We start from the raw sequence: 26,288 nt of genomic DNA on the forward strand, positions 1-26,288 counted from the left end.
TGATATTACCAGTTAAACAATTATTTGAATGTGAATTCCTTTTATTTTTCCTATGTATAACAGCAATTTAAATACAAAGCAATAGTTTCTCCTTTCTTTCTCTTTCAGTGTTTATTGTTATTCATATTTCTCACTTACATGATGTACTTCACAGACTCAAGTCACTGCTGTTGACTAAGTATCCTTTTAACTGCCAGTTTCCTCAACATTTACTCAGATAATGTACTGTGTCATAATGCTTGACACAGTAACACAACCTCTGTCAGTAGGATTGTTATTTATGTCTTTCTCACTGATTCACTATGTAGGTTTATCTGACTATATACTAATATACTAATTGTGAGACAAACTATAAGGAGCACTGTAGGACATTTTAGATATTTCAGAGAAGTTGAAGTGGATGTTACTAGCACTGGTAGTGCCAGTAACACCCTTTCAGGGCCGGCCCTAGGTAATTTTCAAGTGTAAGCAAACTGAATTTTGGCGCCCCCCCAACCAATCACTGAAAAATAAAAGCGTTGGATAATAAGGAGGAATTAAGGAAAAGCCTATTAAACATCAAATTACATTATGATTTTACAAATTAAGCACCAAAAGCAGTTCAATACATGGTAATGTTATGTAGGAATTACTATATTTGCGAACTTAGTAATTCAGATAACCCAGTTCAAAGCAGATGTTGTGGGTTATTCTGCTTTGATATTCTGGGTTATATGGCTGTGTGGAAGAGCCCTGAGGGTCCTTCCACACAACCATATAACCCAGAATATCAAGGCAGATAATCCACAAGTATGGATCAGGCACGATCATCAAGTTTGCAGACGACACAAAACTGGGAGGGATAGCTAACACTCCAGAAGACAGGAGCAGAATTCAAAACGATCTTGACAGACTAGAGAGATGGACCAAAACTAACAAAATGAAGTTCAACAGGGACAAATGCAAGATACTTCACTTCGGCAGAAAAAATGGAAATCAAAGATACAGAATGGGGGACGCCTGGCTTGACAGCAGTGTGTGCGAAAAAGACCTTGGAGTCCTCGTGGACAACAAGTTAAACATGAGCCAACAATGTGATGCGGCTGCTAAAAAAGCCAATGGGATTCTGGCCTGCATCAATAGGGGAATAGCGTCTAGATCCAGGGAAGTTATGCTCCCCCTCTATTCTGCCTTGGTCAGACCACACCTGGAATACTGTGTCCAATTTTGGGCACCACAGTTGAAGGGAGATGTTGACAAGCTGGAAAGCGTCCAGAGGAGGGCGACTAAAATGATTAAGGGTCTGGAGAACAAGCCCTATGAGGAGCGGCTTAAAGAGCTGGGCATGTTTAGCCTGCAGAAGAGAAGGCTGAGAGGAGACATGATAGCCATGTACAAATACGTGAGGGGAAGTCATAGGGAGGAGGGAGCAAGCTTGTTTTCTGCTGCCCTGCAGACTAGGACACGGAACAATGGCTTCAAACTACAGGAAAGGAGATTCCACCTGAACATCAGGAAGAACTTCCTCACTGTGAGAGCTGTTCGACAGTGGAACTCTCTCCCCGGGGCCATGGTGGAGGCTCCTTCCTTGGAGGCTTTTAAGCAGAGGCTGGATGGCCATCTGTCGGGGGTGCTTTGAATGCGATTTCCTGCTTCTTAGCAGGGGGTTGGACTAGATGGCCCATGTGGTCTCTTCCAACTCTACTATTCTATGATTCTATGATTCTATGATTCTATGTTTCAGCCTACTTGGAATACACGAAGCGTGTTTAAGAACCGGTCCAGGAGTCCAGAAGAGGCTTGACTCCCCATATGACCATCATCCCACTTTCTTTGCTAGTTAACTTGAACCCAGTATGCTTTATTATGTCAATTGTTTGCCTTAGATCAGGCATGAGGCAAACTTCAGCCCTCCGGGTGTTTTGGACTCCAACGCTCACAATTTCTTACAGCCTACCGGCTGTTAGGAATTTGTAGGCGTTGCAGTCCAAACACCCGGAGGGCCGAAGTTTGCCCCATGCCTGTCATAGATAGTTGAGCAAATAGTTTTCATGGTTGCCCCTTGCTATTAGGAATTGTGGGAGTTGAAGTTCAAAACAACCAGAGGGCAGAAGTTTGCCTATGCCTTGGCAACTTGGCAGCACTTTTAACTGCCATGACTCAATGCTATAAAATCCTGGGAGTTTCAGAAAGTCTTCGGGCCGGTGACTCCCTCCCTCAAACCCAGGTATCTGAAGCAACCAATCAGGACACCGCACGTCAGCCCTCCCCGGGAGCGCTCAGAGAGCTCCCTCAACCCCCTCCTGAACCCCAGCTTATGGAGTTGGGCAAGGACTTGGGGCTGCTGCAGGAAGCGCCACAGGTCGAAGGGGCTGCCCGCCTTGGCTGCTCCATAGGCGCCCCCGTCGCCTTGGCCCCCGCTTTCCATGCCTCCGCCCTCCATTCCTCGCCAGCGCTGGGAGCAAGCTGCGGCCGCCACATTCGAAACTGAGTGGCCTCCTCCTCAGACCACGCCCCCAGGGAGGAGACTTCAACTCCCAACAGCCTCACTGCTTTGACTGATGCTCGGGATTGGTGGGAACCGGAGTCCAAAACACCTGGGTCACCACCAAAGCTTGGGAAGCACTTGAAGAAAGCGACTCTGCGCCTCTGCTTTAAAGTGAAGGCACCTCGGCGCCACTTTTAACTGCCATGGCGGCCCGGCCACCACGGAGGCCAGGTCAGGCCATGGCCGTGGAGGCAGGAAGGCCACGCCTGGGCAGAGGTGCCTCAATGGCGCCCCCTCGGCGCCCCCTAGAGGATGGCACCTTCAGCAACTGCATACTTTGCCTAATGGTTGAACCGCCCCTGCATCCTTTCTATCCATTTCCTTTCTATCATCTCTTTCCTCCTGCATCTGTTGGTCTCTTTCTTTCTCCTACTCTTCCTCTCTGTAGCGATTCAGCTTATTTACCTTCCATCTCAGGTATTGCTATTATGCTGCTGCTGCTTTCTGGCTGCCTCCAATCTTCAGGCTCCAATAGACTCCTTCTAACATTTAATATAGTCTTTCTCCCATTATCGCCACCTTACAAGACTTACTGGGGTAAGGACAAACCAGTCTAACCTCTCTCTGGCTCTGTGACACTATGTGAATTTGTATCACTTCTGTGGAAATTTTTCAGTGGTGATAAAGTTGAAGTAATAATGTCTAAAACTGTAAATTATATGTAAGTCTAGTTAATGTAATGGAAATTCAGTAAAGTATGAATGAAATGAGCAATAACATATTTACTTTGCTTCATAATATAAATTAATCACATAATATAATAAGTGTATTTTGTGAATGAAATGTATTTGTTGATAGACTAAATAAATGAAAATCTGCACACATAGAAACAGAAAAACTAGAGAAATTTTTAATGGATCCCACTGAGAAAGCAACACAAGACACATAAGAACAGTTAGAGTCAATTGAGATAATGGTAGAAGAATGAGGCCCCTTCCACACAGCTGAATAAAATCCCACATTTTGTTCTTTTAACTGGATTATATGGCAGTGTGGACTCAGATAACCCAGTTCAAAGCAGATATAGTGGGATTTTCTGGCTTGAAATTCTGGGTTATATGGCTGTATGGAAGGGCTCTGAGTTACACTACCTAAAAGACATGCAAACTTGCACACACAAAACAGGTTACGATCAAAGGAACAAATTAACAAGAAAGACAGGATTAAACTAGGCTAATGAGCAAGAAACAAAGTTTGGGGAGGTAGCTACATTGTCAAATTAATGCAGTTTGAAAACACTTTAACGGCAATTGCTAAGTGCTACGGAATCCTGGGAGTTATAGTTTGGTGCACCAGCATACTTTGGTAGAGACTAAAGACATTGTAAAACTAGAACTCCCATGGTTCCATAGCATGGAGCCATGACAGTTAAAGTGGTGTCAAACTGCATTAATTCAACAGTGTAGATGCACCCAAATACTCAGAGAGTATTTTACCTCAGATGATAGGCAATAACTACATAAACCCTTCGTACAGCTTTCTCAACCATTTGCTACTAACAGCTAAATTTAGTAAATAAAAGAAGATGCAGGATATAATTGGCTACATAGGTCCAGCGACTTCACACAATTCTTTCTCATAAGCACAGTGATTTGCTGGGTGTGATTCTTGTCCCAGATTTCATGTTAAAATTATCAATGAATAAAACCCGCTGCCTTTCTCCCCTTTCCATAGCACAACTACTTGGCACTTGTCATATATTTTGGATACACACTGTGTGGATTTTTATTTTGTACTGCATTATTCTCCTCTGGAACTAAATTGGCACTACCTGATCCTGGTTCAAATTAGAATGAATTGCCACAATTCAGGATGACCTGAAGGTGTTGCACAGTCATATTAAAAATAGTCCTGAGAAACAGAACAAATATAAGATCACCAGTAAATCTGATTGATCAAAGTAAAACAAGTATCATTAATAGTAGGAATGTACCGATCATTCATATTTCAGTCCTGTCTAAAATAAGCAGCATCCAGTCTTGCAAACAAAATGTAGTAATTGTAGGATTTGATCTTGATAAAAATGTGGGGTGCTAGTCCGAGAGAGAGAAAAAGCTTTCTTCAGTATGGTATTAACTTGGACATGTCCAATTGTTCATTCGAACTAGATTAGATCCACTGAATCAATGGGAACTTGTTAAGTTAACATTTAGGTTCTATTGATTCAGTTTGTGGACTCTAGTTCAGAGTAGCAATTGGTTTTAGACTTCTTTGTGTGCAACACTCATTTGCTCAGATGTACACTTTTCCTTGATAAAGAGTTTCCTCAAAAGATATCCATCTGTGCAGCTGACTTTTTTGCCCTTTGTGTTTTCTCTATGGCTGCAATTAATCCTCTTTGTACAATGTTTTTTCCTAATAGAAGCAGCAGAGTAAATTAGGGAATGATATACTGGGAAGGTATCCAGTACAATATGCTCTTAATTCTACAAAGCACCACTAATTGCTTACCTATACACAAACACATTTTACTAAGAGATTATTAAAGAACAGTTGTAGGAATAATCTTTTAACATCATGATGCATAAATAATAAACTCGATACCCGTGTGAAGAAAATTGCCTTTTCATATTCTATTCCATTTGCTGTGAAATACCAATATAATACTCTCAATCCATTGAATAGATCAGCCTTAATCCTTGTTTTTCCTTAAAACTAATGTTTCTCCAAACACACTTGTCCCTTCATTAAATTTCACAGTGTTGATCACCTAATCCTTATATTAATACCTGAACATTTATCAGCCTTTAATGTTATTTTCTCAAAAATTAATTCCCCATTCTGTGTAAATCTATATCCTAAAATAAAGCAACTTGGATATTTTTTGTTGTTGTTCAAGCAGGAAATGTGTTATTGCTAGAGTTAACTCATATGTACTCAATCATTTCCCAGTGACTAGTGACATTTTAAAATGCCTGTGGGCCTTTGCCTCATACACATTACTACTCTTCTACTATATGAAGATGATCAGAAGCTTCTGTGTCCTATTTTAAATTAAAGTTCATGATGTCCAAATTAATAGGAATGGTTTTGTTTAAATTGCAGTTTCGGAAATAAGATAAGGTCTGAAAACCAATGGCCTGAATCTAGTTGCTAGTCCCAACTCCAGTGTATTTGTTTCTGGTTTTTAAAAATTAAGTATATTTTAAATAAGCCATATACCATAATATAAGTAAAGGTAAAGGTTTTCCCTTGACATTAAGTCTAGTCAAGTTCAACTCTGGGCGGGTGGGGGTGCTCATCTCCATTTTTAAGCCAAAGAGCTGGCCTTATCCGTAGACATCTCCAAGATCATGAGGCCGGCATGACTGCATGGTGTTCCATTACCTTCTTGCCTGAGTGGTACCTATTGATCTACTCACATTTGCATGTTTTTGAACTGCTAGGTTAGCAGAAGCTGGGGCTAAAAGCGGGAGCTCACCCCACTCCCTGGATTTGAACCACCAATCTTTCAGTAAGCAAGTTCAGCAGCTCAGCGGTTTAATCTGCTGCACCATCAGGGGCTCCATACCATAATATAAAGGTATCAAAAACTGATCAGGATTCCAACAGGTACAGCCTACCCGGCCAGAGTCTCTCCCATCTTTTATCTCCCAGCTAGAGTCCAAATCAAGCCAGCAAAATGTCATTGCTGTTACCTTTTGTCTGCTCAGCCTGAGTGAGGGGGAGTAGATCTCTCTTAACATTTCTAAGAACCAAAGACCATGCTGAAGACAATTTGGCAGAGCAATTTGGACTTAATTTTTCCACTCTCTTTGCAGCCCAGACTACCCACACAATTCATCTGCTAAGCCTTGAAGAAGAAAGGACTATCTGTCTTCACAGTGGATCTCAAAATGGGTGGTTTCAACAATATTTTTAGCTTATGTATTGCCAAACAAAGACCATTCAGTTCATGTTTGTAGACATTCTAGGCAAGCGATGGCTACATTGGCTGCCTTTTTGAGGGGCGTGTCCTTGGCTGAAATATGCAAAGCTGAGACCTGGTGGCAGTCTTTGACATTTTTCACTATGGAACAGATGCAAGGTCTAAGACTGATGCTTTTGGGAGAACAATGCTATATTCTTTTCTTGCAGGAAGCTTTTTTTGATGGCTTTTTGATGGCTGTACTTTATTCTTCTTGGGCATGACATTCTCTCCTCCTCTGGTTAGTAGCTTGCTAGTCCCTCATTTGTGTGAGTCACAGAGACCACGAAGAAGGAAGACAGATTGCTTAATTGTAGTTCTTTGCATGGTCATCTGCAAACTCACACAACCTCTGCACATCCTGCCATTGCCTGTCCTTGGCTTCTTGGATGCTACTGCTTTGGCATCCATGGAACTGAAGGTTTAGATGGGAGATATGCTTGATAGGTGTGCAGGAAGCAGATGGGCCACTGCCAAACAGCATATGTAATAGTTCTAGAAATTTCTGAATTATGCGTTGCACAGGTGCAGATAACTCATTTATGTGAGTTCACAGATGAACTACAGTTGCAGATAAGCAACCTGTTCTTTTGTTTCTATCAAAACAGGTGCCAATCTCTTGGTGGTTATCTGACATGGCAAACTATTATTTTCATTTTTGAGAAAATAATAGAAGAAGCCAGAATGGATGTCTAAAGAACTTCTAACTGGGCTAAGACTCAAAAGAGACATGCACAAGAAGTAGAAAAGGGGAGAAATCACCAAAGAAGAATTCAAACGAATAACCAACTCCTGTAGGGAAAAGGTTCGCAAGACTAAAGCCAAAATGAGTTTAGGATTAGCAGAGACATTAAAAATAATAAAAAGGGCTTTGCTTATGTTGGTGGTAGAAGGAAGAACAAGGAGGTGATAGGGCCTCTGCGAGGAGAAGATGGGGTAATGCTGACAGGGCATAGGAAAAAGGCAGAACTACTTAATGTCTTCTTTGCCTCAGTCTTCTCACAAAAAGAAAGCCATCCTCAATCTCAGCAACATGGAGTGGATGAAGGATTAGGGGAAATCCAATCCCAAATAGGGAAACAAGTCGTCCAGGAATACTTGGTCGCTCTAAATGAATTCAAGTCCTCAGGGCCAGATCAACTACATCCAGGAGTATTGAAGGAACTAGCGGAAGTTGTTTCAGAACACTAGCAATCATCTTTGAGAGTTCTTGGAGAACAGGAGAAGTCTCGGCAGATTACAGGAGGGCAAATGTGGTCCCTATCTTCAAGAAAGGAAAAAAGGACAACCCAAACAATTACCGGCTGGTCAGCCTCACGTCAATACCAGGCAAGATTCTGGAAAAGATCATTAAGGAAGTGGTTTGCAAACACTTAGAAACGAATGTGGTCATTTGCTAATAGTCAACACGGATTTATCAAAAACAAGTCATGCCAGACTAATCTGATCTCTTTTTTGATACAGTTACAAGCTGGGTAGATGCAGGGAACGCCATGGATGTGGTGTATCTGGATTTCAGTAAGGCCTTTGACAAGGTCCCCCATGACCTTCTGGCAAACAAACTGCTGTATATACTTGGGTTATAAGCCTAGTTTTTCAGCCCCTTTTTAAGGCTGAAAAAGCTCCCCTCGGCTTATACTCGAGTGAGGGTCCTGGCTGGTTTCTATTCAGATCGGCTTATACTTGAGTATATAGGTATACAGAGTTGGACAGTTTTATCTTATTAAAGTCTTATTATTATCTTAAATTACAGTTTTATATAAATATTCAAAAACATTTAACCTACTGATGCCTCAAATAATGAAATTTTATTAATATCTATTTTTATTTTTGAAATTGACCCGTAGCTGCTGCATTTCCCACCTTCATCTTATCCTCGAGTCAATAAGTTTTCCCAGTTTTTGTGGTAAAATTAGGTGCCTCGGCTTATATTCGGGTCGGCTTATACTCGAGTATATAAGTAAAGGTAAAGGTTTCCCCTGACGTTAAGTTCAGTTGTGTCCGATTCTGGGGGTTGGTGCTCATCTCCATTTCTAAGCCGAAGAGCCGGCGTTGTCCGTAGACACCTCCATGGAGTGCCGTTTCCTTCCCGCCGGAGCAGTACCTATTGATCCACTCACATTTGCATGTTTTCGAACTGCTAGGTTGGCAGAAGCTGGAGCTAACAGCGGGCGCTCACTCCGCTCCCTGGGTTTGAACCTGGGACCTTTTGGTCTGCAAGTTCAGCAGCTCAGCGCTTTAACACACTGAGCCACCGAAGGCTCCACTCGAGTATATACAGTAGTTAAATGTGGGCTAGGCAAAACTAAGGTTAGGTGGATCTGTAATTGGTTAAGCAAACGAACCCAAAGGGTGCTCACCAATGCTTCCTCTTCCTCCTGGAAAGAAGGCTCACCAATTCATTTTTGTTGGCCCTTGCTCTGGAAAAATATTTTAACATTTGGAAAAAGATCATTTACCCTTTTTACTGCTTTAAGTTTTTAGGAAACATTTTCTTTCTGGAATGTCCCTGCCCCTCATATTCCTATATGAAAGTTTGGCCTTTGGGTAACTAAAGGTTGGACCACACTGACTTAGATCAAGAGTTAGGAGGCACGATCATCAGGTTTGCAGATGACACCAAATTGAGAGGGATAGCTAGTACTCCAGAAGACAGGAACAGAATTCAAAACAATCTTAACAGATGGGCCGAAACTAGCAAAATGAAGTTCAACGGGGACAAATGCAAAATACTCCACTTAGGCAGAAAAATGAAATGCAAAGATATAGAATGGGGGACACCTGGCTCGACAGCAGTACATGTGAAAAAGACCTTGGAGTCCTCATGGACAACAAGTTAAACATGAGCCAACAATGTGATGTGGCAGCAAAAAAAGACAGTGGGATTTTGGCCTGTATAAATAGGAGTATAGTGTCTAGAACCAGGGAAGTCATGCTACTCCTCTATTCTGCCTCGGTCAGACCACACCTGGAATCACACTGTGTCCAATTCTGGGCACCGCAGTTGAAGGGAGATGTTGACATGCTGGAATGTGTCTAGAGGAGGGCGACTAAAATGATCAAGTGTCTGGAGAACAAGCCTTGTGATTTGTTGGGCCATAGAGGACCTTTGTGACATTAAAAAATCCCCATGCACCATGGACATCTGCAAAGTGTTTGATTTCTTGAGTCTTTTTGCCCATCAGATATTTTTAAGTTCTCTGGTCCTTCTTTAGAAATCAGCATTTGCACTGCTGTAGATCTTTTTATTGGCAGTGCAGCTGGTGTATCTCTGCCATATTTGGAAAGCTTTCCTTTTATTATTAATATTGTTCTATCCAAAACAGACACAATAGCAATTTTAAATGGTTGCAAATGATTAGTAGGGCACAGAGCCGGCCCTAGGTATTTTTCAAGTGTAGGTGAACAGAATTTTGGCGCCCTCCCCAAACCAATCACTGAAAAATAAAAGCGTTGGATAAGCGAAAATGTTGGATAATAAGGAGGGATTAAGGAAAAGCCTATTAAACATCAAATTACATTAAGATTTTACAAATTAAGCACCAAAACATCATGTTTTACAACAAATCAACAGAAAAAGCAGTCTCAACTGCGCCCCCGTATGCAGAGGAGGTCCAACCATAAGGCGAAATAGGCATTTGCCTGTGGCGCCATCGTCCCGGGGGCACCATCGTCCTGGGAGGAGGGCACCACTCTCCACCTCCTTCTCTTTCGGGCCTTCCAGCGGCCGCGCTGGGCCTTCCGGCCAGCGCAGACCCACCTTCGCACCACGCAAGCCCACCTTTGGGGCCTTCAGAGATTGTGAGGTCTGTAGGAACTTGGAAGCTAGGTATGTGGGGTTTATATATCTGTAGAAGGTCCAGGGTGGGAGAAAGAACTTTTCTTTGAAGCAGGTGTGAATGTTGTAATTAATCACCTTGATTAGCATTTAATGGCCCTGTGGCTTCAAGGCCTGGCTTCTTCTTGCCTGGGAGAATCTTTTTTTGGGAGGAGTTAGCTGTCCCTGATTGTTTACTGTCTGGATTTCTTCTGTTTTCAGAGTGTTGTTCTTTATTTATTGTCCTGATTTTAGAGGTTTTTTTTTAATACTGAGGGCTATCTGGGTTATCTAAGTCCACACTGCCCTATATCCCTGTTCAATGTTTAGTGCTAAATTTGCAAATATAGTAATCCCTACATAACATTACCATGTATTGAACTGCTTTTTCTATTGATTTGTTGTAAAACATGATGTTTTGGTGCTTAATTTTTAAAATCATAATGTAATTTGATGTTTGATAGGCTTTTCCTTTATACTTCCTTATTATCCAACATTTTCGCTTATCCAACGCTTTTATTTTTCAGTGATTGGTTTGGGGGGGGCGCCAAAATTCTGTTCGCCTACACTTGAAAAATACCTAGGGCCAGCTCTGCCCGTATGTTTTGCACCCGAAGCGACCACTTAATTTGCCTCATTGTTGGACTGGCTCTGGTAGGGCATAATAACTATTAACAGAAATTAAGCCTGTAACGCAAAAAATATTTTCCAATAGCAAAATGAAAGTAAATGTTACAGACATGTGTTTTCAAAGTCATTTTGTAACAAAACAAGACCCTTGACTTTGTGGAGTTTTGTGGTAGCTCTCTTGCTGCTCTTTAGTCTGTATATAAAATCAAATAGAAAAGATCTAGCTGAGCTGGGTGGCAAGAGAACTTCTCATTCCTGCCATAACTGTAAAAGGTTCTGTAAAAGACTGTGTCAAGGGCTATGCGTTCTCATTCTTTTGTGTCTGGCTGCATGGAAACCACTTCAGAAAAGTAACTTAACAGGTCTGGAAACAATGATGCCCATGTAGTTCGGATCTTGGAATTCAGCAAGGAATCTGTTTCAAACTAGGCTGTGTCAGAAGCTTTTGTACCAAGATGCACCCCCTAACAGAAAGAATTTTTAATCATGCACTGCGGACACAAGATATTTAATTCTGTTGTAGGCCCTCAAACCTCATGGTGAAGCTGTTCTGATGACCTCTCTGGATGCCACTGGAATTGGAATAACATGCCCTCAGTGTTCAACCAGAATATTTTGTAGGGGTATTTGAAATCCCAGAAACAGTGTACACATTTATATTATTGTAACCCACCTTCACAGTTCTTCAGTGTCCATATGAATTAACCTGTGGGATCAAGCATGCATTAAAACAATTTAATTATCAACAACATTGGGATGTGTAATCTGTTCACAATTATCTCTCAAAATTATGAAAAGATTCAATCTGTCAGCCAAATTGCTAAGAGAACTGGCAGCATGGAAGAAGTGATCAGATGATATGCAGATGATATAATGATTAGCCATCAAAATGCTGTGAAATGAGTCAAGAAACTGAGATTATCCAGCATTCTGGTGAAGTATCCAGATCTAAAATGAATAGAAATAGATCAGAATTAATTGAACTGCACTTCATTGGAGTATTGAAGCTGTGACTGAAAAACTAAATATATACAAGGGTGCTTTCAAAAATAGTTAAGTGAATGTATTGTTTGTGAATAATTATGGAACAGTTACAAATAATATATAAGTGAACATAGAAAATAAGAAAGCATTGAAATGATACTGGTTTTGGCAGAACTGCTCGATTAAAATTAATACAGTTCCAAACCTTTTATTTAAAACAATTCAATTTTGTTTGTTTTTTTAAAGCAGTTGTGAATGTTTTATTTGAAAGGAGAGTGACTCTAGAGTGAACATTCTGAAATTTAGAAAAAAGAGAGTTGTCTGCCTACTCAGAATATTGCTTTGTTTTATGTAGTTGATGTCATGAAAATGGGGTTTTAAGTATGTTAGTAATACTCTGATCCAGACCTCCTTTCTATCATATTTTGTAGAGGCTAAAAACCAAATAAAAATATGCTATTGCTTTGGAAGTTGAATTGGCAAGATTTTTCTGTGTGAGGTTGCATTGCCCTTAAAAAGCTAGGACTACAGTTTAGGAAGGTCTCTTGAACCTGATGTTTTGTTAGATTCTTCAGCATCACGCGTGTCCAGGAATGGTTGAACTAATGCACCAGCATCAAGCATACATTCTTAATATAGTTAGATTTGACTAGGCTTTGGTTTCTTCTCAGTTGAACTACAACAGTGTTTCACAAACTCTGCTTCTCCAGGTATTTTAGACTTCCATTCCCAGAAATCCCAGATCCAGCTTCATGATCAACTGAATTCATTTGTGAAGGGCTTCAGATAACAGAAAGACAGTTTAGTTGTCTTTGTAAACCATATATGGAAAGAAGTATTTAGATTCAAAATCTTTCCGAGGGAAGATGTAAAGTTAAGTTTGAATAGGCATGGTAGAATAGATCAGGGTGAAATGGAAAAAAAGAAAATAATTGGGAACCTGAACTAGAAGCATTGGAAGTGGGTTGTATGATAGACTATTAGCAAATAAATAAAATTGTGTCAGAGTAAATACATTATCTTTTGGGTAGCAGATCATTTTGAAAGTTTAAATATTGTGCAATTTTAGTTCCCTGCTCATTATGTTGAATGCCACATGACATTTAACTTTCCATTTCTTTTCTTAGTTTGTCTTTTAATCAATTATTTCTACTTAACTAATTTCTACTTTTCTTCTGCAGCAGGACTTAATAGTCTTCAGTGAGGATGAGTCTTCCTCTCCTGCTGTGCAATCAACGTTTTCTCCTAAAGCCTCCAGAGAGAAATTGTCAACAGGTACAAAGGAGCAGCCAAATACCTAACAAATACAAAATAGGACTTGTAGGAAAATGCCTTCCAAGTATAAATAGCTTGCAGTGGGAAGGAAATGTTAAGTTCTAAAATGTCTTGGGATCCAAAGGATTAACCCTTCCTCTGTCCTTGTCTAGCTTGGGGTCCTAACAGTTGCTTCTTCTGAAGAAAGATGTGGTTAGTTATAAGCGTGTTAATAGGGGTGCGGTGGGGAGAGTATAATGTAGCATGTTTGATTTTAAAGTTTTGCAAACCAGTTTGCAATTCATTAGAGCAAGTTGTTTAAGATTTCAACTCTCAGGAACAACTGGGATTCTGGGTGCTGAAGTCCTAAAACCTCTGTGACCAAAGATTGGGAGCCACTGCATTAGAGCCTTCTTTTATAATCTTTGAAAGTCAAAAGATTGATAAAAGAAAATGCTTTGGCGTGTTTTTGTTTTTTCTAATGTCTATGTTGGGGCAGTCACTATCCCAGATGGCTTAGTACATTCTCTGGGACATTACAAACTGCTGCAGTATATATACAATCAAAATAATATCAGAAGCCAGATAGGATCCCAGTTGCAAGGAAAATAATTTGGAAAAAAGCTAGATTTTGCTTTTACGTCATAAAATTTGTCCTAAGCCATGAGATCTCAGAGACCAGAAAAAGAATGGATTTTTATAACCATCTTTCTTTTTCTTTCTACTTAAAAACACATAGTGTTAGGAAATATTTATACACATATCTAATTAGAGATTTAAACCACATTTTTGGCACTTACATTTTTGAACAACACACATTAGAGTTCACTACATATTTTAGAGTGAAACTATATACAGTACAACCAGAATTATTATTTGATAGTTATTTCTTGGAAGCAGACATGACTATAGAGATGTGTGTACTGTACAGTAATTAGAACTATACCTATTGATAACTGGCAAATAGAAGGAGAAAACGTGGAGGCAGTGACAGACTTTATATTTCTAGGCGCGAAGATCACTGCAGATGCAGACTGTAGCCAGGAAATCAGAAGACGTTTACTTCTTGGGAGGAGAGCAATGGCCAACCTTGACAAAATAGTGAAGAGCAGAGACATCACACTGGCAACAAAGGTCCACATAGTCAAAACAATGATATTCCCCATAGTAACCTATGGTTGCGAGAGCTGGACCATAAGGAAGGCTGAGCGAAGGAAGATAGACGCTTTTGAACTCTGGTGCTGGAGGAAAATCCTGAGAGTGTCTTGGACCGCAAGAAGATCCAACCAGTCCATTCTCCAGGAAATAATGCCCGGCTGCTCACTGGAGGGAAGGATATTAGAGGCAAAGCTGGAGTATTTTGGCCACATCATGAGGAGACAGGAAAGCTTGGAAAAGATCACGATGCTGGGGAAAATGAAAGGAAAAAGGAAGAGAAGCCGACCAAGAGCAAGATGGATGGACGGTATCCTTGAAGTGACTGGCTTGACCTTGAAGGAACTGGGGGCGGTGACGGCCGACAGGGAGCTCTGGCATGGACTGGTCCATGAGGTCACAAAGAGTCGGGGACGACTAAATGACTGAGCAGCAGCACAGTAATTAGAAAAGTGAACAGGGACAAATGCAAGATACTTCACTTCGGCAGAAAAAATGGAATGCAAAGATACAGAATGGGGGACTCCTAGCTCGACAGCAGTACGTGTGAAAAAGATCTTGGAGTCCTCGTGGACAACAAGTTAAATATGAGCCTACAATGTGATGCGGCTGCTAAAAAAGCCAACGGGATTCTGGCCTGCATAAATAGGGGTATAGCATCTAGATCCAGGGAAGTCATGCTACTCCTCTATTCTGCCTTGGTCAGACCACACCTGGAATACTGTGTCCAATTCTAGGCACCGCAATTGAAGGGAGATGTTGACAAGTTAGAAAGCATCCAGATGAAGGGTCTGGAGAACAAGCCCTGTGAGGAACGGCTTAAAGAACTAGGCATGTTTAGCCTGCAGAAGAGAAGGCTGAGAGGAGACATGATAGCCATGTACAAATACGTGAAGGGAAGTCATAGGGAGGAGGGAGCAAGCTTGTTTTCTGCTGCCCTGCAGACTAGGACACGGAACAATGGCTTCAAACTACAGGAAAGGAGATTCCACCTGAACATCAGGAAGAACTTCCTGACTATGAGGGCTGTTAGGCAGTGGAACTCTTTCCCCCGGACTGTGGTGGAGGCTCCTTCTTTGGAGGCTTTTAAGCAGAGGCTGGATGGCCATCTGTCGGGGGTGCTTTGAATGCGATTTCCTGCTTCTTGGCAGGGGGTTGGACTGGATGGCCCATCAGGTCTCTTCCAACTCTACTATTCTTTGATTCTATGAAGATGTGAAACAGCTATCCTTGTGAGCCATCTAAAAATATTATAATAGCCCTGAAAAAGATAAGATGAACATAAGGCAGATCCTATTCTGCCCTCTCAGTTCAGATCTTTCATGCTGATCACAAGATCTGATAATTTCCATTCATACTACCATTGATCATGAATGTAGGAGCATTATCGGGGAATCTACTTTTACTGTTTTTGGAGGCTTTAAACAGATGTTGGATAACCATTTGTCAGGGGTACCTTGATTGTGCTTTTCCTGCATGATGGGATTGGACTTTATGGTCCAGGTGGTCTCTTCCAATTCTATGATTCTATGATTCCACAGAATGGGCTTGAGCTGCCCCAAACTCAAGAAAAATAATATTCCATCAACTTTCGTTGAAACTAGGCTAAATGTGGATGGTAAAGTATATTTCAGTGTGTTGATTGAATGTATGATATCTTTACACTCCTCAATTTGTGTAAGAAAATATGTAAAACTATTTAAAGCAAAAGTAGTTAAAATCAGAAGTGAAACTAAATAAGTGCTGCTGGGCTAACTCATAGAGAGGCATGACAAAATACAAAGGTCTTGCTCAGTCTCGAGATGATCCAAGTTAGAGCCACAGTGGCAAGCTTCACTGGGCAAAGAGGGCATTCCACAGAAATGCTCACTGAAATAATCAGTTTAGCCTAAAGGTGCTCTTTTGTATCAGATTACTTCATACATGTGCAGCACTTTCAGAGGGAACTGAGCACTGTGGTAGATTGATTCCATTGCATACATTGAGAAAAAGCAAACTAGAAAGCAGTCAATATATTGTTCTGCCAACAAGATATATCTGTTCATTTTTGTTGTGACACTGGCTACACATAACAGAGTACTTACTGGTTCCACGCAAAGGGATCAATACTGTGAAAGAATAATGAGAATACTACAAAGGTGCACTTGGAACCAATGAGGCTTTGTGAGCCTAATTCTGTGTTAGAATTATGCAACCTTTGTTTTTTAAATTTTTATAATGAAATGGTGCGATTTGTTTGTATATGTGACTCTGAAGACTGAATTGTCTGCAGTCAATTTTAGTGTGATTTGTAATTATAATTCCTGAAACATAATTGCAGAGCCGGCCCTAGGTATTTTCAAGTGTAGGCGAACAGAATTTTGGCGCTACCCCCCCCAAACAATCACTGAAAAATAAAAGCGTTGGATAAGCAAAAATGTTGGATAATAAGGAGGGATTAAGGAAAAGCCTATTAAACATCAAATTACATTAAGATTTTACAAATTAAGCACCAAAACATCATGTTTTACAACAAATCAACAGAAAAAGCAGTCACGACTGCGCCCCTGTATGTTTGGCGCCCGAAGCGACCGCTTAATTCGCCTCATTGTTGGACCGGCTCTGCATAATTGCATCTGTTTTGGATAGTGCTTATTCTTGTATTTTTTAAAAATCCAGCAATTAATCTTTCTCCTCCTTAAAACTCCAGAGGTTTAATTTCAAGTTCTTTGCTGTTTTTATATTCATATGTGACTTCTTTTAACAAAGCATGTGGACAAAAATCCATAATTTATTATAGCCAAAGAGGTCACTAGCTTGCTCTCAAGAGAGTTTTCAGACTGTGGTTCAGATGGCGAAAACATCCTTTATTTTGTCCACAGGAACATGTTTGGAAGATTAGGTAGACTGTCAAAGATGATAAAATAGAGAAGCTATATAGTACCATCATTATACATTGCACTTTATAAGTAAAAGACCAACAAAAAAGTTATTTTCCCTCAGGTTTATAATCTAGTTCAAACATGAAGAAAAGGAAAAGGGGATGGCAATATGGGAAAGGAATAAGTCAAGCAGATACTATTTCCCCTCTCCTCAGGTTCGTGACAGTAGGGATGGAGAGAGGGTCTTTCATCAGCTTCCCATTACCCTACATACTCATGTCTAAATCTATAAATTTTAATTAAAAATTGCCTCCCAAAACTTGGGTTGACTTATCCACAGGTCAATCTGAATATTTGTCCCTTAACTCTTATCAAAAAGTAATGAAGATGGAAGCTTGGTCCACCCTGGGAGAATCTAAAAGAAGTACTGATATCCTCCAAGTATCTCTGATATGACACTGGTTCTGACCTTTTTGAATGCCTGGGTGAGAAAATGTTGATGGTGGCCAGGGACCTCTGGCCCTTAGGCAGTTTTGGTACATTTTCTTTTGAGGAATGATCTTTTACTTATCCACATGGCATATCAAAATCCATAATTTTTGCCCCCAAACCTGCCCTCAATTTATACATGAGGTTGATATGTACGTGTATTTAAAGTTAGCAAAAAACAAGAAACAGAGAACAACAAAATAGATAATGTTGTTGCCATTTGCTGTCAAGTCAACTTCAACATATGTAGGCTTCTGTGTGGGAAAGAATCTAGGCTTGAGTCAGGCATGTAGCCAGGGGGGGGGGGCTTGAGGGGCTTCAGCCTCCCCCCAAAATTCTCAAGGTGGTCCGCGAGAAGGCCTTACATTTATTATTTAAACTGTTATGTTTGTTCATATCTTGATCTGATCATCATGCTCAATATATCACATATGCATGGGGGGATTGGGATAACGATACAAAAGGCTTGCTAGGGTAGACCCTCTCCTGCTCAGACTCACCCCCCCCCCCCGAACCAAAATCCCAACCCCTCCTGAAACAAAATCCTGGCTACGAGCCTGGCTTGAGTTATTGGATGTCTGATCAGAAGATGTTCCTCCTCTGTATGTCACTTGCTAATACGCACAACCAATTTCATTCCCATTCCTTTTGAAAAAAAGTCTTGCTAAAAAGGCAGTGCCAAGATATTTTAATTGTGATATAAAGTCATTCATGTTGTCCTGGAGAGATCCTCCTTGTTTCTTACAAACTAGTTTGCTTATAACAAATTTGGCTCATAATCAAAGTTTGAATTGTAAAGGTGTCTGTCTTTCACCTCTGAAGAAAGGAATGCTGGCCCAAGACTAAAGAAATATCCTTATTTCCTTTTTTCTTTTTTCCCCTCTTCCTCCCTTTTGTTTCCCCCTTTTCCCTTTTCCTCCTTTTATATATATATATATATATATATATATATATATATATATATATATATATATATACACACACACATACATACACATACACATACATACATACAGTATTTATATTTCACCCTTCTCACCCCAAAGGGGACTCAGGGCAGATCACATTATATACATATAGGGCAAACATTCAATGCCCATATACACATAGAACCGAGACAGAGACAGACGCAGAGGCAATTTAACCTTCTCCTGAGGGGATGTTCGATTCTGGCCACAGGGGGGAGCAGCTGCTTCATCATTCACTGTGACAGCACTTCCTCATTCCAACTTCGTAAATTAGTAAAATTTGCCTCCCCACTTTATAAGTGGTACCTTATTTCCTACTTGATAGATGCAACTATCTTTCGGGTTGCTACGTCAGCAACAAGCAGGGGCTATTTTTTATTTTTTAATTGACGGGTGCTCACCCCGCTACGGGCTGGCCTCGAACTCATGACCTCATGGTCAAAGTGATTTATTGCAGCAGACTGCTCATCAGCCTGCACCACAGGCTGGTGAAATATTTCTTTCAATAAAATATTTCTTTCAATAAAAATTATTATTAAAAAAATACCCTTGGTGACCAAGATACAGTCATATGGTTCCTAAGTCAGCCTCTTTCATTCCTTTTCTGGTACTCAAAATTTGGTTTTCATTTAAATAACTGAAGGATATGTGGGAATTTCTGTGCTTTGTTTTTGTGGGATTACAAAGAGGAACACTCAGAAATGTGTCCCCTGTACCCAGTTGATTGCCAAGTCAAAGCAGAAGGCTTAAGAGCAGGTTAAAGGAAAGATTTTGACTGAAAAGTAGAGCATATAGTTTGTCCTTTCCCAAAGTTAGGAAGTCAGTGGGAAATAATTGAACCCAATCCTTTAACAAGCAGCTTTATTCATTTCAAGCTTAGCATTTGGCTTGAAGCAACTCCCTGAATCTGACACTTGGATAGGAAGTCAGGTATATGGATCTTTAATGTCAGACATCTCCAGCTGTCATTCCTCTCTTCCCTGCTGTGTCTGCATACAGCCTAATACTTTATCATTTTAAAGGATTTTTTTACCCTGTTTGAGATTTGCACCATATAATAAAGTTACTCAATAAAATTGGTATGGGGATTTCTGGGAAGAAAATCTCTTCTGGGTGATTAGCATTTAAATAGGATAGATAGCCATTAAGGGCTGCATTCGCCAAATCAGTGTTCAGCTTGAGCAGGACAAATTTGAATACAATACTATTATAGTGCATAATTACGTATATTTAAGTGCAGTTACACAGATTGATTCTAACTAGTCACAAGAAACTAGACTTAAAATAACAAGCTTTTTTCAGGTCAAATTCGAGTCATAGTGGCAAAGATTTATGGGAGATGACATTTAAAATAGCTAGAGAATTTTTTTTTGCATTCATACAGCTATTTCCCTCAGCATATGCACATTAAACCATATAAATGTTTCAACACACACACACACACACACAAAATCAGGGAAGCTTTTCCAAAAGTGATTTTTCATTTCTTAAAAACTGATACTAATACTTGCAATTTTCTTGTTTCAAAAGGGTTGATGTGCAGGCAAGGGGAGTACCATCCCAGCATCAGTCCTGTATGTTGCTGGCATTGTGCCTTTTCAGAGTCAACGTATCGTTTTTAGGATCTACTGTAAATTTGTAACATGGGCTTCATCATGCACATATTACACGATCCCAGCCAATAAATAGTCTTCTGAGTCTAAAAAGAAAACTTAATAAAGTATAATCTTGAAAAACTTTTGCTTCCCAATAGACCAGTTCATCACATCTGTATACAGTGAAGGGCTGCTTTTATATAACTATGTAGGGGAGCCAGCAAAGTGAACAATTCATATTGGGATCAATGCACAAGATCATTGTTACACGATGGGATTCATACTCAAATAGGGAGGGCTGATGCACATTGGAGCATTCCTGTCAGTGTCTCATTATGCACTTTTGCAATTCACTAACAATATATCTTAGCACATCTGCTATGTATAAATAACACATCATGATAGAGTATTCCAGCTGTGTAATTATATAGAAAATATTAAATTGACATATCAGTTAATAATAACACAGTATCTGATCAACAACTAGCAGAGTAACAAAGTAAACAGACGATGGGCAGTAGATCGAAGAACGTAAATCCATAATAGTTGGTACATAGGTTGCAGGTGCAATGAGTCATTGTAAGATTATCATAATTATTTTTTCCAATATATAAATTATGAGGAAGGTGGATAGTGAGAGGAGATTTTTTTATACATAAACATATTAAATGGCTACCAAATTGTCTCAAATGTGTCCGTTTCTATGTGTCTGTGCTTTTTGATTTTGAACAACAGTTTTTTCCCCAAAAGGTACTAATTTTCACGGGAAAAGAAACGAGTCCCAGATAAAACTGAGATAAAGAATGGGATTGAGATTTGAACTTCTTGCCAGAATCATAATGCAGAACATAGTCTGTTATGCTATATTGCTAAACCTTTCAAATAGCATGTTTAAAATTTGGGCATTACACTCTTTACATTCCCTTTATAAATAACAACAATAACAACTCACTTCTCCCCATGAATTGAGGCAGGGAACAACAACATATTAAAATACATGCAATCAGTTGGAAACACATAACTTAGTTTAAGAACTTATGGCATTTAACAGCATTAGAGACTCTTTCAACTGTATTCCTGCTCTTTTCTGGATATTTTGTGTAGATTTTAATGTATTTATCTTGTTTTCTTTGATTGCATTCTTTTCTTGTATTTGAGGAGGTAGGGTTTCTTTATAGTCATCTTAATGTCATTTGGCAATAAAGTAGGATGTAATCATTAAAACAAACAAAGCACTACATTTTAAAAGTTATTGTCTATTACATAACATTTATTATTTTTCAGATACTGCTTTGAGTCCTTCAGAAAGAAATTCATCACCTGTGCAAAAGAGGGATTCATGCAGAAAGTCAAAGAGTTCTGTTCTTTCCAGAGTTATGCTGAAAACTCCACCGAGGAGGCAGTCAAGTGTACAAACTCACATGGGAGGGACAATGTTATATGATGTATGGTCATCAAGCCCAGAGGATATTAACAAGCAACAGGTCTCCAAAACAGATGTTCCCCACTGTCATACTGGTGCTTCTGTTGAAACTATTTACAAGTCTCCTACCTTTCAGACCTTTGATCCTTTGGCAGATAATACAGTGAACACCACAAAATCGGCTCCACCTTCTGTACAGTTCTCTGGGCCTAGTGAAGCCAGCCTGCAAAATGCCCACTACTTCATACCAGCTGCTGGACAGATAGCTGGTTGTCCCACAACACGGCCAGGTGAGCTTGTGGTTCCAAGGTATCACATAGATAAGCATATCTATTGGTTTTCCATCACATTTCTACTTCGTAAATAATATAAAAAGATGATTTTGTGATATTGTTCAGGAAGAAGGCTTCAACATCATCTAGAATAGTGGTTCTCAACCTCTGATCCTCCAGACATTTCAATTTGTTTATGCTGACTGGGGCTTCTGGTAGTGGAACTCCACATTTGGAGGGCTGAAGGTTTTAAATAAAGTGTTTTGATACTTTGAGGGACTAGCTTTCATTGCTAATAATTGCTTACATAGCAATCTATTTGTATAGTTGATATGATACTTAAATGGGAACCAGGTGAACATTATTATAAGCAGGTTAAATTGCTCCTTTCTAAAGCTATACTGTAAACATTAGATAACAGTTGTCAAGGTGAAACGTAAGGGGGGGGGGGGAAGGTGACTGTAGCGAGTGTTTGTTTTTAAAAGCACTTGAAAACAGCTCCATGGTTTTGAGTTTAATGTTGTTGGAATAACTAGCTAGTTCTTATACACATAATTCAGATATAGGTTCATTACTGATGAAACCTAGTCTGCATGATGGTATGATTATGACAAAATGCTTAATCTGTGTTATGTAATTTCAGATATCCTATTTATTTTGGGTAAATGCATATATGGTGTGGGGAATAGCCCTTGGTCATGCCTCTTGTGCTGTATATGTGTGATGCCAGGCATATGACTATATACATTTCTGCGCAGAGAACTGATTCCTGCTTTCTTTCCATTTAGGGCCTGTTCCAAACTAGAATATCTTTAATCCCATCCCACAATTTGTAGGTGGGAATTCTGTAGTCTGCTTACTCTTAGTAGGAAAATGGGCATGTGGAATTAATTAATTGCCCAGTAAGCAATAACATTGCTCCCAAATTCAGTGTTTTGGCCCATGAGAGCAAAAACACTGGGGTAATGTACACGGTTTGGTTACTTACACATTAATGTTATTAAATTGTTGTTTTATTATAATTACCTTAACCGCCTTTGTCAGCATTGGGAAGAACAACTGCTTTGGTGCTGAATAGTGCTCCTTGTATTCTAGCAGACTGCTCTCATATGTGTTGGACAAATTAGACATAATGTTACAGTGGTTATGGTTTTGGCTGAAAATTGAGCATTCTGGAACATTTCAATGGATTTGGAGGTAATAGAACACCGGGGTTTGAAATTAACCAAACTGGTACATATTTGTGATGGTGTGACTGATTTTTTATTTGATAAAAAATGGGAGGCATCAAGGGTTTTGTGGGCTTCAAGAAAGGTGTAACACATGAGGTGCGTGTATGTGTGTCTCAGGTGTGCCCCATGGCTTTCACTGACATGAAATTGCTATGTTCTGTATCACTTTGCCTTAAGAGGATCCCTCCATGCCAATGCACCCTTAGCTTTAGTTTAGATTTTTGAGCATTAATAAATACCATAAAGCAAAAAATAAAAATAAAAAATGGAATTAAGCAAGTAAAGCCTATCTCCATTTATTTTATAGTTAGTGAAAATATTCTGAATTTTCAGGTACCATGCCCAGCCTGAAAGAATTGTTACTCAAAAGGAATACTGGTATACTGTTCACAAGGTTTTGGAAATTAAGAGTATCTTCTTTGATACAAGGAATAATAGGGCAGTTAGGCATCATTGTACTATGGCCTTAATGGTCCCAATCACTCCCAGTAGTAGTATTACGCTTACATAAAAATACTGAAGTCAGAGCTGCTGCTTTGGAGGGCTTCCTGTTCATTTTGCTGAGTGGAGGTGCAGCTTCTTCACGAAAATCCTCCTCTGATGGCACTACTAGTTTCAAGACTTGCACTGATGACGTAGTGGGACTGAATTGTATATATTCATGTCAGTGAGTAAACTAATTCTTTTGATTGCTGATCACTGTTCTCCACAGGGAGCCTGATTTATTTGCTGCACTGTTAGTATCACAAAAGCAAACCTTGCTCTCCTTCAGAAAAAGTGCACCTTTGTCCAGTGTTGATTGTTTTGGTGCACTTATTAAGGGCTATTGTTAAGGGTTGTATTTGTTAAAGGTCCAAAACCTCTGAAACAATCTGTCTTTTGCATTTTAAACCTGGTTTAAGACCTGGTTTTCTTAAAGTGCAGGGGTCCATTGTGGACTGGATGCCATCTTTTACTTTTATTGAACATTATAAATAAAGATATTTACATTTATTGTCATTAAAGAGTCAGTGAGTATTAAGAATGAATACATTTTTAAAAGCATTTAAAATTCTGCATTTTTCCCTATAAATTTTAGGCTCCTCCAGCTCTGTTGGGACATCTTCCTCCTTTTCTATTTTTTCCCCTGGATCCGCAGTTCCGAACAACACACCACAGCCCCACTGTGAGCTTCCCCATGGATCATCTTATTTATCTTCCCCACAAGATCTTTACTTTAAAGACCTTAAGGAGAGGATTGCAGAGTCCTTTTCTCCTTGCCCAGCATCTGATGGAGATGATAGTAGTATCATAAATCAACATTTTGATAATTCAAAAAGAATTGATGGATTTAGAAGCAGAACATTTCGTGCCACTGGTGAGAGCTGGGAAAACAATGTAATGCAAGAGACATCTTCTTCACCAGCTCCTGTCACGCCGCCTCCTGCAAATCGCCTTGAGGAAGACCTTCTTTATATAAGTGCTGAACCAAAATGTATAGCCATTTTGGAAGAGATTAAAAATACAGTTTGTGGACTAAGAGGAGACTTCTCCAGTGCAACCCAGGAGCTGCGTGTTATTAGTAATAAGTTAACAAATATGGTGGCTTCTGTTCAAAATATGAACCAATTCATTGTCGCTCTCCAGACTGATATACATGAGTCTGACCTAATATAGTTATCCTAATGGCCACTTCATTAAAGTGCCAGAAATTGTTTCTGAGTTGTGCCTCAGTAATCTGTTTTATATTGCACATCAGATATCCTAGTTTAGAGTTTGAATGAACAGGTATAAAAATACATATATGTACACACAAAAATGTAAACACATATACATATATATTCACATGTTAAATTCTTGTTACCAAATATAAATAGTTGTTTGTATCATTTAATGTAGTTAACCTTTTAAAAAGAGAATTGTTTATTCTAATTTGCTGAATATTTGAAATCTGCATGTCCATGCTAAACTTAAAACAAATAAAGCATTAATCTCAAAAGGCCCAAAGAGCAATTAAATACGTTTTCAGCAAACCCAGCCCACATATAGTCTTCTTGAATGCCTTCACATGACTTAAAATTCCACACTATCCATGAAGCTATTAGGAGGGATAGAGTTTAGTAGGACAGTGACTACTTGTGCTTAGTATTAAAGGACTTGAAATAGAACTGTGCACAGTGTTCGTTTGAGACAAACAATTGTACAAGAAAGCTACCTGGCAGCTCTGAAGTCATGGAAACACGATAGACAAAATGATAACCCTGCCTCATTGATTTCAGAGTCTCTACAGTGGAGAGCAATAGTGGAAATGCCAGTAGGAGAACTGTACTCTCTGATTTCAAGTGACAGTTTAAATGCTATCTGATAAAGAGCTTAGGGGAAAAAAAGACTTGTGAGGCTTGCTGAGAAATGCACGTATAGTGTTAAAAAGTGTAGATGGAAATGACACAAACTAATGGAAAAAACAGTGGCTAATCTTAGTGACCCTGTCTGGGGGTTGATAGAGATGACTGCAGATTCTGCACTTGGGAAAGTAGTGAGAGGTTTCTAGAGCAGAACTACTTAACTTTGGGTTTCTTTGAGGAAAAAATCTAACTTCACAATCATTTTGCAATTACTTGTTTTTTTGTTTTTTTATATATTTAAGAAGACTATGTGTTGATGCAACCAGCAGGCAAACTCTTACATGGCAGGAAATAGTGCTTAAGAAAGTAAATTTTCAGACTACTGCTCAACACTGACTGATTCTGAGAGATAAACACAAAGAAAAAATGTCCCATTATTTGAATCCTTCTAATGGTGCAACTGGAATGGTGTTGTATTGTGGCCTCCTGATGGGGGTGGGGTGATCTATATTAAACATCTGCAATGGTGGCAAAAACTATGCTGGGACAGAAAAGAAAAAGGGGGAAATAAACCTCTTTTGTTTTTGATTTTGAATGTATGGCCCTCCACAATGTTACAAGTTTCATCCACAAAAAGACCTCTGTTCAAAATTTATTTCTTCCACATTTATTCACATAAACCAGAGGTGGGGTGGAATTCCCAAATTGACATGGAAATTGATCTTCTTGTCTCCTTTAAACTGAAAGTGGCCCAGAGCCTTCACAAAGAGTGGTGACATTGCCTCCAAATCCCCTCATATGGCTTTGGGGGGCCGTGGAAGAGAGTGCAGACCACGAAGTTACATGGGGG

General features: G+C 39.6%; 1 protein-coding gene across 3 annotated transcripts in view; it reads left to right on the forward strand.

The window, feature by feature from the left end:
- enthd1 (ENTH domain containing 1) overlaps positions 1-25,088 on the forward strand; it is a 46,456-nt gene extending 21,368 nt beyond the window's left edge. For 2 of the 3 annotated variants that reach the window (XM_062982907.1, XM_062982908.1), the window contains exons 5-7: positions 13,047-13,140; positions 21,472-21,900; positions 24,193-25,088. In XM_062982907.1, the coding sequence (XP_062838977.1) occupies positions 13,047-13,140; positions 21,472-21,900; positions 24,193-24,770 (1,101 nt within the window). In that variant the 3' untranslated portion in view covers positions 24,771-25,088. The remainder of the gene's footprint in view (positions 1-13,046; positions 13,141-21,471; positions 21,901-24,192) is intronic. The other variant, XM_062982909.1, reaches the window with a different exon arrangement.
- Positions 25,089-26,288: the final 1,200 nt, after the last annotated feature.

The sequence above is a fragment of the Anolis carolinensis genome, chromosome 5, assembly GCF_035594765.1.
Source record: "Anolis carolinensis isolate JA03-04 chromosome 5, rAnoCar3.1.pri, whole genome shotgun sequence".
NCBI lineage: Eukaryota > Metazoa > Chordata > Lepidosauria > Squamata > Dactyloidae > Anolis > Anolis carolinensis.